The sequence below is a fragment of the Mesocricetus auratus genome, unplaced genomic scaffold, assembly GCF_017639785.1.
Source record: "Mesocricetus auratus isolate SY011 unplaced genomic scaffold, BCM_Maur_2.0 Super-Scaffold_4256, whole genome shotgun sequence".
NCBI classification, from domain to species: Eukaryota; Metazoa; Chordata; class Mammalia; order Rodentia; family Cricetidae; genus Mesocricetus; species Mesocricetus auratus.
In genome coordinates this window covers 108,583,637-108,600,305 of record NW_024429182.1, presented here as the reverse complement: position 1 = coordinate 108,600,305, position 16,669 = coordinate 108,583,637, and the positions used below count along the sequence as shown (strand labels likewise).

Genomic DNA, 16,669 nt, shown 5'->3' with positions numbered 1-16,669 from the left:
AATTTTAGGCAAAGACTCTAGCCCAGTGAAGCCTATATTTTAAGGTTGGAAAGCAATGAACCACCAGAGCAATGAGCTACTAACTCTCTTATTAATCTGTATGTAGGGAAAACCCTTTTCTTGTGTATCCCCTGGGGATGGTCAACACTGAATGGAATAACTAGAATAATGGCCTCCAAGTTGACTAGTTAGGGGCAACCTGAGAGATGAGATTACTAGTTGTTTGGGAGACTGGAGGAAGACGTTCCATGTAGAAGTTATAGCAGATGCAAAGGCTCTCAGGTGCAGGCTGGAAACTGAGTAAGGGGGAGAAACAAACCAAGAGGAGACCTCAGGGGCAGTGCTGAGGGAAGCAGGATGAACATGAGAAGCTGACAGAAGCCAAGCTGTGGTTAACCAAAGACCTCCTGAGGACTTGGATGTTAGCTCACACACAGTGCTATAACTTCCTGTAGAAGGAGCCTCTTGGCTACTGTGTGGAGGAAGTACACACTTTAATTCAGGGATAGATGGACATGAAGGGACAGGCTTGAGTCTAACATCTGTGGCCGGTGGTGTGGGGGTTCCTAGGAGCCCAGCTAGGAACCAAGAGACTTCCTACAAAGCTAGAGTGTTCTGTGCCTGTGCACATACACACATGCTCTCCAGTGCAAAAAAAAAAGTGATTATCAAGACAGAGGAAAGGGGTTTGCAATTGTATTTTATTTAGAGGATGTATAGAAAAATCACAGCCACTTGCGGCTTATAGTCATTCTACTAGACAGCATCCTTGTTCAGGACCTTGCTTAATAGGTGGAAGCAAGAGAGGGAGTGTTGATCCTTTAGCGCCCACCCTCCGTGCAATTCAGTGCTCTTTTGATGGAGAGTGCCAGGGTAAAAAAGTGCAAAGGCTTCGAGGTGGGAAGAAACTGAACTTCATCTTGTCTTGTTAGGAAGAGGCGCACAGGCATCCTCAAAGGAAGTCTAGTGCTACGAGGGAAGGTTTGGGGAACTGCTTTTCCTGAACGCATCAGTCCTGCAAGATCAAGCTCTCGCTGCCTGTGCGGTGCAGTCTTTGACCGGAGAGTGACAGGGGACAGTAGCGCCTTGCCCCACCTACCCGCAGTGAGACTGCATAGGCTTTAGTTGGACAGGTGAGGGGAGGAAGTAGGAGAGTGTGGGGACCCCTGGGAGCACAGTCGCCCATTCTCCTGTATGGGGGCAGGGATGGCACTGGCTGTCATCTGCTTTCTGAGCTTGCTTTCGCTTTGCCGGGTGAGGCTGAGGCTCCAAGCATCGCGACTGAACCTGGAGCAGGTGGCCTCGGAGGAGAGGCGGAGGCTGGTGCCTTGAACCCATCGAACCCATCGGGAGCCCCCAGCCTCTCCAAGAATAAGTGTCCTGACTCGGGCCCCACGCTCTGCTGGTGCGCAGGTCCTGGCTTGGCTAGAGGGCAACCCTGACCTTGGTCTCTCCCTGGTTCCAGATCTGCGCCAGGACCATGGGCGCCGCGCTGGTCACTAGCCCGCGGCTGGCCTCCCTGCCACGCATGGCCTGCGGCACAATCCGGCGCCAGGCACCTTTCGTGCCCGCCCAGGGCTGCCACTCCAAGTCGGGCCCGCCTCGCCCGGTGCCCCTGAAAAAGCGAGGATACGATGTCACCAGGAACCCTCATCTCAACAAGGTAATGGTCCGGGCCTGGAAGGGTGGGACATTGGATCCTGTGGCTGGAGGGAAGGACGCCCCGCCCCCTGGGCCTGGGAAAAACCTCTGGAGTCCTTCCAAGGCCCTTCTGGTTTTGCCTAGCCGCGATTGCTCTATTTGTTTCGCCCTTTTCGTTCCCTTCTCTCCCTTTTGACACAGAGAGCGGTGATAGGTTATGCGGACCCTAATTTCTTCAAAAAAAAAAAAATCAATGCAGACCCAGTGGAGGTTCGCGATGGTCCCTCTGACCTAGGAAGAGTCAGATTTCCTGCAGATCTTTTGAGGGCATTTCCTTTGACCTCCGGGAATTATAGTTTCTGTATCTGTTAGAGAGAGATTTCTTAAGACTATTGTAAGGTTTAAAAGGAAAATGGAGGCAGAGTTCTTAGCATAGTCTCTGGCACCAGTGAGATAATAAATATCAGCCAATGGTGTGATGATTATTTGGGGAACATGAATCAGGAAGGCAGGTCTAGAATTGTAGATCTTTTTAGAACTTCAAGGAACACCAGATAACTGAGTTCTAACCGGTCCTGGAACAGGATGTGGAACAAAGGGGATTTGGCCAAGGTGACCAAATTCAGATCTCTAACGCTTTGGCCGTGTCCAGCCCACTGCAAACACGGAGGTATTGACCTAGGAATATACCCTCTTCCTCCAGGGGGAGTTGGTATCTTTGGTTCAGAGGACCATGGTGAACAGAAGCCCGGAAGCCAAGACTAAAGCCCCGACCTCCTCACGGTTAACTAGGAGGCTCAGTTTTCTTCACCCTAAAATGAATGGTAGATCCACCACTCCAACCTCATTTGATTATAGTGAAAATTTTCAAAAGCACTGGATTTGAAGTAATATTTTAAACTGTAAGAAGTGCTGGCTAAGCAATTACCGCAAATAAGAATGTAATAATCCTCATGTATGAAGTTCTCAAAAAAGAAAAAAGGTTAAGTTTCTCTGATTCCAGATAGCGAAATTCAAATGAGGCCACCTGTAAAGAAAATGTGATTTTAAGTGCCATATTATGGGTTGTTTCCTGCAGCGTTAGTAGAAGCCAAGGGAAGTCTTTTGGCTCAGTCTTTGCCTATCACACTGAGCCCTGCTCTCCAAAGAGGCCCTGACTTCTCTGTACACTACTTCCTCTCCAAGATTTAAGGTGTTTACACTGGCTTGACTCGCTTCCACAGTGTTAGAAGGCACAAATGCTTTACGCAAACAAAAGGTTCCTTTACAGAAACAAAATGTAAAGGAAGGGCTGCAGGTAAGAACTGATGGAGACACAGAGGTGGCTCCCCAAGGGTGCAGTCATGCTCTGGTCTACTCTGGCTTTGCAATGTCAGCTTCAGCAGCAGCCTTCACGAGAAGTCTGAGTAGGCCACTTCTCACAGACTCTGCTTGGGTTTTCTTCCAATTTCCAAGTCAGTCACCAGGAACGAAAGCCAACTGAAGTCTCCACCCAGAATAAGGTTTAAGGTATGGTCATCCGTACCAACTGCCTTAGAACAGAAGAGATAGAGTTTGTCACAATAAGCCTGTATAAGTCATAAGATGGAAGAGAGAGGGATTCTGATGAGCAAAGTAATATATTACCACTATAGGCCGCAATTATTAAAACATGTATTGGTACAATAACAACCAGCTTTATTGCTTTGTGAGTAGTTAAAAAATAATGTTGTTAATCCTGGGTTTTGGTCCCCTAAAAACATTCTTGTTCCCTATGTAAGTTGTCCAAGTGACTTGCCTTCCCAAGTAACAAAAATGGAATGGTATTCATAAATGCATTTTCATAATACCATACATCTCTGAAGATGTTTGACACTGGCTAGAGATGGGGAGGATATCGGGAATGCTACTCAGAGCCAGTTACATCCCTCTTTTGCAACGAAGAATCAGTCTTCCAGGGAGCTGCTCGCATGCCCTCTTCTCTTCCCTCTGGTGACTCCCGCATTTTGTGTTCCCAGAGAAGACTTCAGGATTTCTTTCAGCCAGATGGGACAATTGAAATGAGGTTAAACAGAGCAACAAGGTTACCAGAGAGGAAAAACAACAACAAAAAGGGCAGCTTTGAAAGGTCTTTTGGTGCTGTGGTTAGTGGGCAGGTCTGTGGGTGGACTTTTTGTCTAGAATGAAAGCTCTTTGAAAGCAAAGACTGAAAGAAAGTTCTGTGCACCTGTGCCTAGGATGCACTACTGTAAAGAAGCTCCTTGGGGACCTAGCAGTTCGACTCATGCTCTGCATCCATTGTACTGGGCTCCTTTATTGGCAGATCATTGCATTGAAACTGGGGGGGTGAATGAGAAATGGAGTTGTTGAGAGAAGACGGGCTTCTTACTGGGGTGGAAGTAGGCATTGCTGCTATTGTGTGGTCACTGTCTTCTGGATCTGGCACTGTCATGTCCTGACCATACTGTTTGTGGTGGGTTTCATTGGCTTCTCTGTGGCCGAGGTAAAGGCCATCCTCATCCACTCCTCACTCTAAATGTGAGCCTCTTGGCATTTGCCTTTTGACCATTTCCTTTTTACTGGGCATACTTCTACGGTGGCTGGCTAGGTTCTTTTCCACAGTTGACTGGGATCTTCTGGGGACAGAGACTGGCCTGTCAGATGAAGCTCTCTCTGACTGATTTGACATTCAGTAACAAATTGCTCTTGAGTTATCTTGAGTCACAACAGCCTTTTCCCCTCAGCTGTGTTAACATTAATGTGGTAATTTAGCAAACCAGCTCCCATTGACTACATTCTCACTGATGATGGCCTTTTGTGGAAGCAACATACCTACTTGACCCTAATAATCCAAGATTTTCAGTCTTTCAACAAAGCAGTCTGTGTCATTTCCCAAAGTGCACCAGCCTCTCTCTTTGACAGAACACCAGCAATGACTGTTTTTCCTTTCATAATATGCTACTGGACCAGTCATCTGCTTTTTCTGCAGGTTTTTCATTTGTTTGTTTGTTTGTTTGGTTGGTTGGTTGGTTGTTTTGTTTTGTTTTTTTGTTGTTGTTGTTTGGTTTTGTTTTATCTCCTGAACTTAATGTTTAAGGAATTAATGAATGAAATGGGTGCTTAAGCCACTGATTGTTGATTGGCACATTCATGTAGTGGACCTTGAGATAATTCAAGACATAGCAGGGGCTGAGACTCTGGGGACACATAGGTCTCAGCAGAATCACTTCAGCATTCAATGGAGGATCTATTAGACTCCTACACATACAGTTGGTGTTTGAAGTACCTATTTTTACTTAGCGTCAGCACAGAACTTGACTTTTCCTTTCTTTAAATGGGGGAAGTATCTCCTCACAGACTTGCTTCATCCACCATTCCGGAGATGCTGGCTAGGTTGGATGGAGAAGTAGAGATTTATGGTGATGTGACTAATATATTTTCCTGAGACCCTAATGTTAGATATGATAGAGAACCAGGCTTCCTGATTGAAAGAGAAGCAATGGATTGCTAACTAGACATAAGTTCAATATGCAGTTTACTCTAGACCTGAGTCTCTTACTCACTGGTACAGGAAGTAAAAGCTTAAATGCTGTTGAATATTTCAAGACTAAATGAGCAAAACCAGGTTGAAAGTCAGTCTTTCCCTGTTGAATACTGCCCTGTCTTCATGGACCTGCTATTGCTACATGCTAAAACAGCTGAGAAATGTTAGGGTTGTGTGCTTAGAACAACTAAAAGAATTTTTGTTAGTTAGACTAGGTCAGGCCAATCTGACAAAAACGAACTACAAACACAGAGACTTAAACAAGATAGAATTACACATCAGATAAACAATTCTGGGTGGAATTTGTGAGTTGGCATGAAGCTCGATTTTGTTGCTTGGTAATCTTCACTTTTTATGTTTGATGGTCAAAAATGGCAACTCCATCCATATCTTTAATTCCAAAGACTCCAAGGGCAAAAGAAAACACTGCTTTTAAGGGCACTGATCAGAAAACTTAAATGTCACTTCTACTCAGATCCACTTGGTTTGAATTTGGTGATATGCACACTTGGCTGTAACAGAACAAGGAATGGGGTATGTCTGACTGGGCACCGATGTTTTTAGTTAAAAAGTTCTCCACTATTAAAGAAAGGATATTTGGGGAAACTCAGACCTGAAACTTTCATTCTTTTAGACTGTCAATATTTCCTCTGCCTTTAAAGTCTGTTTCTCTACAAGATACCTCATCATGGCTAGCTTCTGTAAGCTCAACAGCCATTCTACCATTGAGCTATAGATCTAGCTCTCCTTTGTCTGATTTAAGTTCTGTGCTGTCAGGAGTCTGGGGCTGATATATCTTAGGTATTTAGCTCACAGTTAATAGATAGGATGGATAAAGGAGTCAAGTTGCTACCACAATTGTTATCATCAAAGCTTGGTCACTGCCAGCTTGACAAAGTAGCTTAGCTACCTCTTCCCAGTAGTTCAATAAAAGATGCAAGTAATGGTGAAAATCAGAGAAGGGTTGTTTATCCAGTATGGCTACATTGGGAAGAGGAACAGATGAATAGATCCAGTGATACCCTCTAATCCATGTTCCAGATACTGGCATGAGGTTTGCATTTAGAAAGAGCAAAAGCATAACTCAGCAGCCCTGGGTTATTGTTGGTTCATCGCAGACACATCACTGTCTCCAGGTTCTTGGTCTGCCCTGCAAGTGGTCAGCACTGGGTGAAATCTCTTGCTGGGATATAAGCGCCCTTCTGGCTGACATCAGGACCTCAACTTTTTCCTTTCCCAGAATGAGATGCCTTAGAAAATTCTAAGTCCTTGGAATCCATTGCCTCCATAGTCTTAATAGCCCAATGAAGAGACATAAGTGTCTCACTGTAGAAGTTCTGATTCTATTGCCCCTGCCAAGATGGCTACAAACTAAATGAATCATTCAGAGGGGCTTCTGTTATGTTCCCTAAATTCCTCCCTTTCCTTCACCTCTCTTTTTACCAGTGACCCCCACTTAAGCACATCCCCTTCACCAAGATCCCCCTCACCGGTATTGACATGCCCAGTGGAATGGGGACAAGTCTCACACTGGATATCTAGGAAGGTCCAGCTTCAGTCAGTCCAGTGTTCTTGAATCCTCATCCTCTACTTTTATGTCTTACAGCTTCCATTCCTGCTGTGACAGGCAGGAGAGGCAGAGGGATTCAAAGCCAGAATGGAAGCTCTAAGGCAGTTGTTCTCAACCTGTGGGTCATGACCACTTTGGGGGTCACATCTCAGATATCCTGCATATAAAATATTTGCATTACAGTTCATAACAGCAAAATTATAGTTATGAAGTAGCAGTGAAGTAATTCTGTGGTTGGGGGTCACCATGACATAAGGAACAGTATTAAAGGACTGAAGCATAGGAAGGTTGAGAACTGCTGGTCTAAAGCATCAGAAGTGGAGGGTAAGGGTTCAAGGACACCATAGCAGGAACAGCCTCACTTCCAAATACCTGAAAGTGGAACAGATATGGGCCGGGTGCCAGAAGCTTTGGAAGGAGATTTACTGTTCTTGGAACCTGAAGCTGATTTGCAAAGTGTTTTCTCTTAGGCACGTGGCTATAAATAGGTGAATCATTCTTTAGAGAACATAGAAGGTGTGCTAAATGGACATCTGTGTATTCATTATGAAGACTTCAGAATTCATTGCCAATTCAGAATTCCCTTAAGGGGAAATGCACATTGCTAAGTAGACTCTATAGCCATGACAGTTACTATATAAAAAAATGCAAGTCTGGAAAGTGGTTTGGAGGTAAATATCCAGAGAATACCTGTTTTATAAGAGTTATATTGGTAACTTTATTTGCTCTCTGGATAATTCTTTAATGTCCCATTATCTTTTCAATTTTAGGTGACAGTTTCTATTGAGACAAAGTTTCTAGGAATTGAGTAAATAACATTCAGCTTAACTTTTAGAAGCTGGTGCATCTGGAGCCTATGAGTGGAACTCTCTCAGTAGTCATCTCATTTTTAATCTTTTATACTTATCTTCTGCTGCCAGCTTTACAAGTCATTGTAAACAGCAATATCCTTTAAAGAAATACGTGCTTCCTGGCTTCAACCTGGGCCAACTGGCATCTTAAAAGGTTCTATCTAAGTCTTGGCCAGATATAAAGTTTCTTTGGTCAGTTTTCAAGCCCATCTCTAGTTTCCCTACATCAGTTTCTCTTGGTTGCCCTTGGTCTTGGTACAAACTGAGGTTTGTGATTTTAGTGTTCTTATTTGACTACATTTTTGCCACTTCTACCAAAGAGTTCTTATCTGCCCTCTGCTTTCTTAATGCCAGTCACACAGCGAGGGTGGGAAAGCAGCCTTTTGATTTGTTGGCCATTGCAGGACACTAATGTGAGCACTTCTGTTTGCAGTCAGGGATTACAGTTCACTTACAATCCCTTCCTTTGATGTGGAGAAATCACATTTGAAAGTCCTTTGGGGTGGCGTTTGACTGCCTTTCTGAGGCAGAACACAAAAGACGCTCTATGGTTGCATGATGAAAACCCTACAACTGGGGGTGCTGAGGTCAGCCGTTAGATGCCCGCAGTCGTTTTTGTACGCAAAGGGTTGCCAGGCAGCCTGGTTAAAACACGGCTCTTACCAAAAGGACAGAGAAAGGAGGAAAATACACCCAGTCATTTGAGGAGAGGGTTTTCTGATAGAAGGATCATCAGCTTTTGAAGAGCTTGAATAAAAGAAAATCAAAGCTGTATTTGCTTTTATGGTGAGTGGAAACTAGAGGGACGATCCAGTATATAGCTGAATGGCCGGCAACTCGAGATTATTTTTTTTTGTCTCATTTGATGGTTTTATTTGATTGTGAACTACAGAGTATCCACACGAGTTGTCTTGAAACACATTCTCTACAGTGTAGAATTCTGAAGAAAGCAGGCTTTATTGAGCCTTTCTCCTGCACCTGAGTTAGCATCTCTTCGGAGCTATAGAGTTGTTAGTGACTTCTGAAGCTGACACTGCCAGACATACACTGTAGGGAAACTCCAACTTGGTTCATTGTCCCTATCTCTTCCCCCTGTGGTTTTAAGAAAAACATTGACGATTCCAGCTTAGATACCCATTATGCCAATTTTCATTTAGTATTGTTATGGAGGGGATTCAGACAACAATTACAACTAATAGTTTCAGGAGATATATTATATCCAGAGTTCTTCTAAGCAGTTTACATAGGTATTAATTCCTTTATTGCATTATCAACCCTTTGAGGCAGACATTGTTATTATTCTTATGTTACAAATGAGGGAAAAGGGCATGAAATGGACAACCAACTCTTTCATGCTCTCTCTGTTCAGTATGACACAAACACACCTGCACAAGACTTCCAGCATACAAGATCCCTCTTACTTGGGAATTACTGTATGCAGCCTGATGAGCTGTGTGACCTTCCTGTGGTAATAACTAATGTAGTCCTTGTTTCATTATGTGGCAACTAGGTTGTTATTTCAACTTGCTTGGTACATATCATGGAATTCTGAAGTTGGAAGGGGCTTTAAATATCACTAAGTATCTTCTACTCACTCTTAAAGTATGTGTAATTCTACTCAAACTCATTGTTTACATATTAGATTCACCAATAGCCATTTTATGAGTTCCTATTCCACTTTAAGCAGTGGGTAAGTCATAGTAAATACAGCACTTCTTCTGCCTGTGAGAAGCTTACAGTATAAGACAGTTGCAGGTAAGGATAAGTGTAATAAGAGGGGCGTCTGTACAGAGCATGAAAAGGTGTGCAGCAGAGCTCTCATAGCAGTGTTTGGGGGGGGCTGGTGTGAATGGATGCCTCGGAGTTGACAGGTGGAGGTGATGGAGGGGAACCTGGTTAAATGAAACCATAAGAGGCTGATCACCCATTACTATTGGGATGGAATGGACAGAAGTTGAATAGCCTGTAATGGGCCTTATTTTAGAAGAACTGTACAAATTTGTTGTATCAGTTGCTTTCCTCACTGCTGTGATAAAATACCCAAGAAGAAGCAACTTAATGAAGGGTTTATTTGGTCTTACAGTTCAAGGAGATGCAGTCCATCACAGCTGAGAAAGGGCAGCAAATGAACAGGGGCAGCTAATCAGATTGCATCCATATTCAGGAAGGAGAGAACAGGACGTGGAGCCTGGCTATAAAATCTCAAGGCTTACCCACTATAACCCAATTTCTCCACTGAGGTCCCACCTCTTAAATATGCCACTGTCTTCCCAGACATCACCAGCTGGAGATCAAGGGTCCAAATACATAACAAGCCCATGCAGGACATTTCACATCAAAGCCATCACAATTATACAATCTCTAATTTTCTCCAGAGCTTGGATATGGACTTTGTACTTATTTGTGTGTTTGTCTATTGTTGCTGAAATTATGTTGCACAAAGATGGAAGTACCAGTTACATCAGACCACTAATCCAAATCTTTAGCACACTCCGGGACTCAGCATCTCCTCTGCCATACCTCTTTCCCTGTTAGAACCACTCCGAAGCCATTTGTTCATCCTCTGACTTCTTTCAATATTTGGTGTATGTAGGTGGTATTGGATATTTTCCAATTCCGTTTCAGTGTTCACTTACTAGTCATGTGTCTGTCTCCATGATTTGCATTATATTTAGATCCAAGATATGACATGCATAGCCAGTCATAGCACACACTGAATAAGCTTCACTTAGATCCCATTCCCTCTACCTCAATAGATCAGAAACAGCTAGGACGAGGACGAATAATACATCAACTGCTCTCTTTCGGCTTTTCTGAGAAAAAAATAGTGAAAAACTTGATCCGTAAATATAAATTATTTTTATATTTGTCCATGGCATTTGGATAATTTTAAGTACAATGGCTAATGAATACCATCTTTATGACGAGATTATTTGTCTCTGGAGCTAATGTAAACACAGTAAATGTAGACATGCTGTTACTAGCAATAGGTTCAAGGACTGCGGAGGTAAAGGAAAACAATCAGCTGGAATCAGCAGTGTTTGGCCCATCCAGAAGTAGTATATGTGACCAGGTCTTGGGCAGCAGAGAACATAGACTAAAATATAGGGGACTTAGGATCAGAAAATCACATGCTTTCCAATATGGTTTGAGTACATTCTTCTAGGATTCATATGATGAAATTTAATTATTATATTTACAGAGCAGTAGTATCTTAGTTAGGATTTCTACTGCTGCAACAAAACACCATGGCCAAAAGGCAAGTTGGGGAGGAAAGGGTTTATTTGGCTTACACTTCAGCATTACTGTTCATTACTGAAGGAAGTCAGGACAGGAACTCAGACAGGTCAGAATCCCATAGGCAGGAGCTGATGCAGAGGACATGGAGGGGAGCTGCTTACTGGCTTGCTTCTCCTGGCTTGCTCAACTCACCTTCTTATAGAAAACCCAGGACCAAGCAGCCAAGGGATGACACCACTCACCATGGCTGGGCCCTCCTCCATTAATCACTAATAGAGAAAATGCCTTATAGCTGGATCTCATGGAGATATTTTCTCAACTGAGACTCCTTCTTCTCTTATGACTCTAACTTGTGTCAAGTTGACAGAGAAAACCAGCCAGTACACTTAGTATATTTCATATGGTATAGAGAGTTAGGGACATTGAGGGATGACTAGGATTAGATAAGGCCATTACGGTGGAGCCCACAGAACTGAATACTGATGTCTTCATAAGAAGATGGACAGATACCTAAGGGGATAAAAATACTTGCATGCTCATGCATGCACGCAGGTGCATCCATGCAAGCACACACACACACAGTCTCTTGCCATGTGATGCCTTGTGCGACCTAGGGATGAATTAAGTAAGAAATCCATTACCCTATATGACCTCTAGACATTGGAGTCAAATAATACCCCATAAAGTCATATGTTTCCAGCCTCAGGTGTTTAGGTATAGCAGTTAAAAATGTACTAATACAATTATAATCCAGCCATGCTCTTTATTAGACTCAGATTCTTTGGTAAGCTTTTATTTGAGACTGTTTATTCATCTATGATGGGAATGACAATAAAATATACCCTCTTGATAAGTTGTTCTAATTATTAATTGAAACACCGTATCTTAAGTACATTGTAAGCCTTCAATTAATTCTCAGCTAACCCACTTCATCAACATTTATAACAGAGTACAAGTTCTCTCTGTACCACAAACACCAAAAGATTCAGGACCCAGTTCCTGCCTGTATAGAGCATCCAACCCAGAAAGAGAGGGGAAGGCCAAAACATCAAACCCATTCTCTTGGGCATGACAGACTTGCTGGAAGAGGAGTGGGTCAGGGAAGGGGCAGGGTAGGTGAGATCTTTGACTGGTAATTTCTCTGTTCTTTGTGGAGCCTATGTCTCCATAACCTAGACATTTGTCTGAAAGAACCTTCAGTAAAAATGTCTCCAGAAGTAGAAATTCAAATTCCATTCAAATAGATGTTCTGGACATTGAGTCTGATATTGAAGATGGTGCTGCCATCAGCAATCTCAGAACTTTGATCTCAGTGTTTTGGCACATGGTAACCAACATTTTTAAAGCTAATTCAAATTTTAACAGTTCAAATTTAGGTGAATCTCTATTTCATCATTGCTATAACACTCCCAGTCTCAGGAGATTATAACAGTAAACCAGCAGAGAAGAGATTGTTTATGATTACAGTTTAGAAACACAAGAATCAAAATATCCTCAAACTCAGATAAATATATACCAGCTGGCACAACTTACCTTGCTAACACAGAGAGTTTTGGGATCGTTTCATCATCCTAGGAGAGTCTACTCATGCTCTGCCCTGGGTAATATCTCACCCAACACTTGTGTTTGGGAAGACATTGTTCTAGCCTTGTATATCATTTTACAGATAAGAGTTCTAGAGTTAGATGAGTGTACATTAATCTTGCCTAAGATGTGAGCAGTGGATGGGGAAACAAGCTATAGCTATCTCTTTCTCTCCTTTCCTCTCTCTCTCTCTCTCTCTCTCTCTCTCTCTCTCTCTCTCTGTGTGTGTGTGTAGGAGCTATATGAACATGTGTGTGAAGACCAAAGGCTGACACTTGGTGAGGCAGGGTCCCTCATTGACTTCATTAATTCAGGTAGACCACCTGGATAGGAATCCCAGGGCTGCTCCTGTCTCTCCCTTCCTAGCACTGGAATTATAGGTGTGCATCCATGTGCTTGAAATTTTTATGTGACCTCTAGGGATCAAACCTATGCTCTTTCCTTAAAAAAATAGCACTCTGTCTGCCATCCTGAAATATCACCTTGAACCAAGTCTTTGTTGACATATACAGTACTTTGTAGCCTTTATTTCAAAAGAAATACATTAATATTAATCATTGTCATATACTTCAAACTGAAGCACCTGCTGACACAGCTCTTGCTGCCGCTTCTCTGTTCATTTTTTGATGAATGAACATGTTCCCAACTGCAACGTCTTTCTATATTTGTATTTTTCTTTGCAGTAATGTGACCCAAAAGACAGTCCACAAACTACTGGCAGAAAGCTGAGCCCTTATGTCAAACACTCCTTTCTTATCCCTTTCACTTTATTTTTGATCTCTTCTAGCCCATAGTTGTTTGTTTTGACTGGGAAAACCATTTGAGGTCACCAGGACAGCAAATAGCCACACAGCTGCTGCTTGATGAAACAGGAGGAGGCATGGTTGGTGTTGAGAAAAACCCATTAACAGCCATATTTAGAAACAGGCTTTGAAATCCACCCATCAGAGTTAAAGCATCCCCCCTGCTCTCACAAGAGTGGGAAGCAGCTACTCTCTACATGTCTGTGGAGCCTCAGACACTGCCTAAGGTTTGTGGGGAAGTTTGCTCAGTGCTGATGGTGGAAGGAGAGAACTGACTGCCTCAAGATGTCTTTTGATCACTACATGTGTGCCATGAGACAGACACAAGTTCGTGTGTACACACACAGGCACATGCTCACACGCACACACACTCTCTCTCTCTCTCTCACACACACACACAGAAATGTAAATGAGAGAGAGAGAAATAAAGAGGAAGGGTACGTCTGTCTAGGGATAAGAAATAGCCTTCAAAGTCACATGCTCTGTGCCCTGCTTCTTCAACTAGGCCCAACCTCCTAATAGCCAATTCAGCTATGAACTTAATCTATAATGAATGAATTCATTGATGGGTGAATCCATGATGAAATTACTTCTCAATACATGAGCCTTGGACAAGCAACTTCATATGTAAACCATAACATGTAGGATAAATAATAAAGAATTCCCTTTAGATGACAAGGGAGAATTTCTAAAAGTCATGATATTTTGTAAGACACCCAAAAAAGAAAGACATTCAAAAGTGAAGTCAGGATTAATGTGTTTTGGGCAGAAGCAACAGTTCCTATAGAGTCCAGTGGCTTCATGTGGCAGATTCTGAGAAATAACAACAGACAGGCCAGTAAGACTATGATGATGAAGGAGAAACTGCATAAAACCATCGTGTATGGACTGTGAGCTCGGAGTATTTGCTATAAAGCATACTAAATGCTTCTAGACAAAGAGTAGCATGGTATGATTTATACTAATAAGATTTTTCTGGTTGCTATATGCACTCAGAGGATGTCAAGGGAGGGAGAAGATGGCTAGGGCAGCACTAGAAGCAAGGGAGGATAGGGACTACAATGTGCAATGTCAAGCAAGAAGAAACGAGTGGTCACATAGAGTTGGAAGGTAGAAAGGAGGATAGGTCAGAGCTCTACAACTTAATTCACCAGGACTTGATCTTTCACTTTCTTCACCCCCCCTCACTCCCCACACAGTAACTACTACCACTGATTGCAGTTACTCCCCTTCCTTATTATTATAGCCCATAATAAGAAGGAAATAGTATATTTGTGTTTGTCCTGGCTTAGATCTCATGAAGGGATTCCTGACCGGTCATTTCATTTGATTCTTACAGAAGTGCCTCTGAGTAATGTGTTATTATCCTTGCTTTCTAGGGAAGACATTAGGAACCAGAAGACTGAGATGCCCCTTGTGTGTGTTTCCTGGTGAGAAGTGAAAAAATGTTTAGTCAATCCAGAGTCTTAGTTACTTTTCTATTGCTGTGATAAAATACCATAACCAAGGAAACTTATAAAATAAGCTGCTTAATTGAGCTTATGATTCCAGAGGGTTAGAGTCTGTGATGGTAGAACATAGATGTGGCAATAGGGACTGCCGGGGCTCACATCTTGATCTGCAATCAGAGGTTGGAGAACATACCTGAAATAGCAAGAGTCTTTTGAAAACTCAAAATTTCAAGCATACCCCTAGTGATTACCTCCTCAAGCAACACCACACCTCTCAATCTTTCCCAAACAGTTCTACCAACTAGGGATCAATTATTCAAATATGCAAGCCTATGGTGACCACTTCACTCAAACTACCACTCTTCAGAAAGAGTACTGATGATAGACAATAGAAATTATTTCACCTAAGTCTGGCCTAGTGAATCAGGGAGTTTCCTGCATGAGAGAGGGTCTAGTTATAGGAATGATTACCATTCAAAACAATAATGGAAAAGAAAAGACCAAACTTATATTAAAAAAGAGTTTAACATGAAGGTTCAGCTTTCTGATAGTATGTGGACTGTCTTTGAAATCATATTACTTCAAAGAAAAACAGGAAAATGTGAATATAAACATGTAAAAAACTATATAGAGGATCATGGAGGCCTCAAAGGCAACTGCATCACTAAAAACTCACCCAAGAATGGGTAATGACTCACAACAGCTGTGTCCCTGCACAACTTTCAGGCAGCTTGGCAAATCAGAGACAATTTTCCCCCAGTAATTATTTACTATTTATGTAATCATGGGGAGAGATCTTGTGAATCTTGTAAATTTCAGGAGCTTTCTGAGCCTTGTAGGTTTTATTTAGTTCTTGAGTCTTCTGAGCCTCATTTTCATCTAGGAGAAAATATTTCAATTCCAAAGAAATAGCTATACAACATCCCTGATCTCCCAGAAAATAAGGCAAGACTCCAGATTTCCTGAGACCATTCACTGATAAATTCAACAATCACCTGTGGATCACTTAATGTATTACCAGCACTGTACTAGGTTCATGGTGGTTAGTCTCAAGGAGCTTGGAGTTCAGAGAGGAAACACACTTGCAAGCTGATTAAGAGACATGAGTATAATGTGTTCTGTGTTATATTAAAAGTGTATAATTAATAATGTGTTCGAGTAACTTTTATGTTGGTAGAAATAAATAATAAGTAAGTTTCTTAAAATAGTTCACTTTTGGGTAATCGTGTTAAAAATTTTTTTTTGCATCAAGAAAAAGGAAAATTCTTTAATCCCTTTCCTGGTGTGACATTTTATTTGCTGGTGTTCTACCACTCAAATTGGAAAGATATCTAGGAATCCCTAGGCAAATGGGATGGGGTAAGGATGTTTCAAGGAAATATAAGTGCACACATAGTATGAGAGAAAATATGAGTGACTGCAGACAGAGGAAGGAGTGTGTAGCAAAGGGACTGGAAAAGAAGATAAAGGGTGGGAGTCCAGGACCAACACCATCTGGGTGAACAGTTTGACCTTAGCCCTGAAGGTAAGGAGGGACACTGTACCAGGTTTTTCTTTTAGGCCTGCCAAACAGCTCCCAAATCATGACATGGAGACTTATTAGTTTTGAATGTTCTGCCTAGCTCAGACATGATTCTGGCTAGCTCTTTTAACTTAACCTGTTTCTCTTTATCCCATTTTGCCTTGGGTCTTATTATCTTTCTTACTTCTCTATATCTTACTTTGATTGCTTCTCTATGACTGGCTGGCTGGCATCTCCCTTCTTCTTTCCTCCTTCTTTCATCTTCTCTCTTTGAACCTAGGTTTCTCCTCCCATTTATTCTCTCTGCCTGCCAGCCCTGCCTTTCCTTTCTCTTGCCTAGCTATTAGACATTCAGCTCTTTATTGGACCAATCAGATGCCTTAGGCAAGCAAAGTGAAACAGATGCAACATATCTTTACATAATTAAATGCACATCCTTACATTGTTAAACAAATGCAGCATAAACAAAAGTAACATGCCTTCA

At 42.3% G+C, this 16,669-nt stretch overlaps 1 protein-coding gene across 2 annotated transcripts in view; it reads left to right on the top strand.

Moving 5' to 3' along the window:
* Window positions 1-867: 867 nt before the first annotated feature.
* Window positions 868-16,669, top strand: part of Me3 (malic enzyme 3) — a 197,004-nt gene continuing 181,202 nt past the window's right edge. The window contains exons 1-2 of one of the 2 annotated variants that reach the window (XM_013116382.3): window positions 868-1,133; window positions 1,466-1,663. In XM_013116382.3, the coding sequence (XP_012971836.1) occupies window positions 1,481-1,663 (183 nt within the window). In that variant the 5' untranslated portion in view covers window positions 868-1,133; window positions 1,466-1,480. Of the gene's footprint in view, window positions 1,664-16,669 lie in introns of both variants that reach the window. The other variant, XM_013116381.3, reaches the window with a different exon arrangement.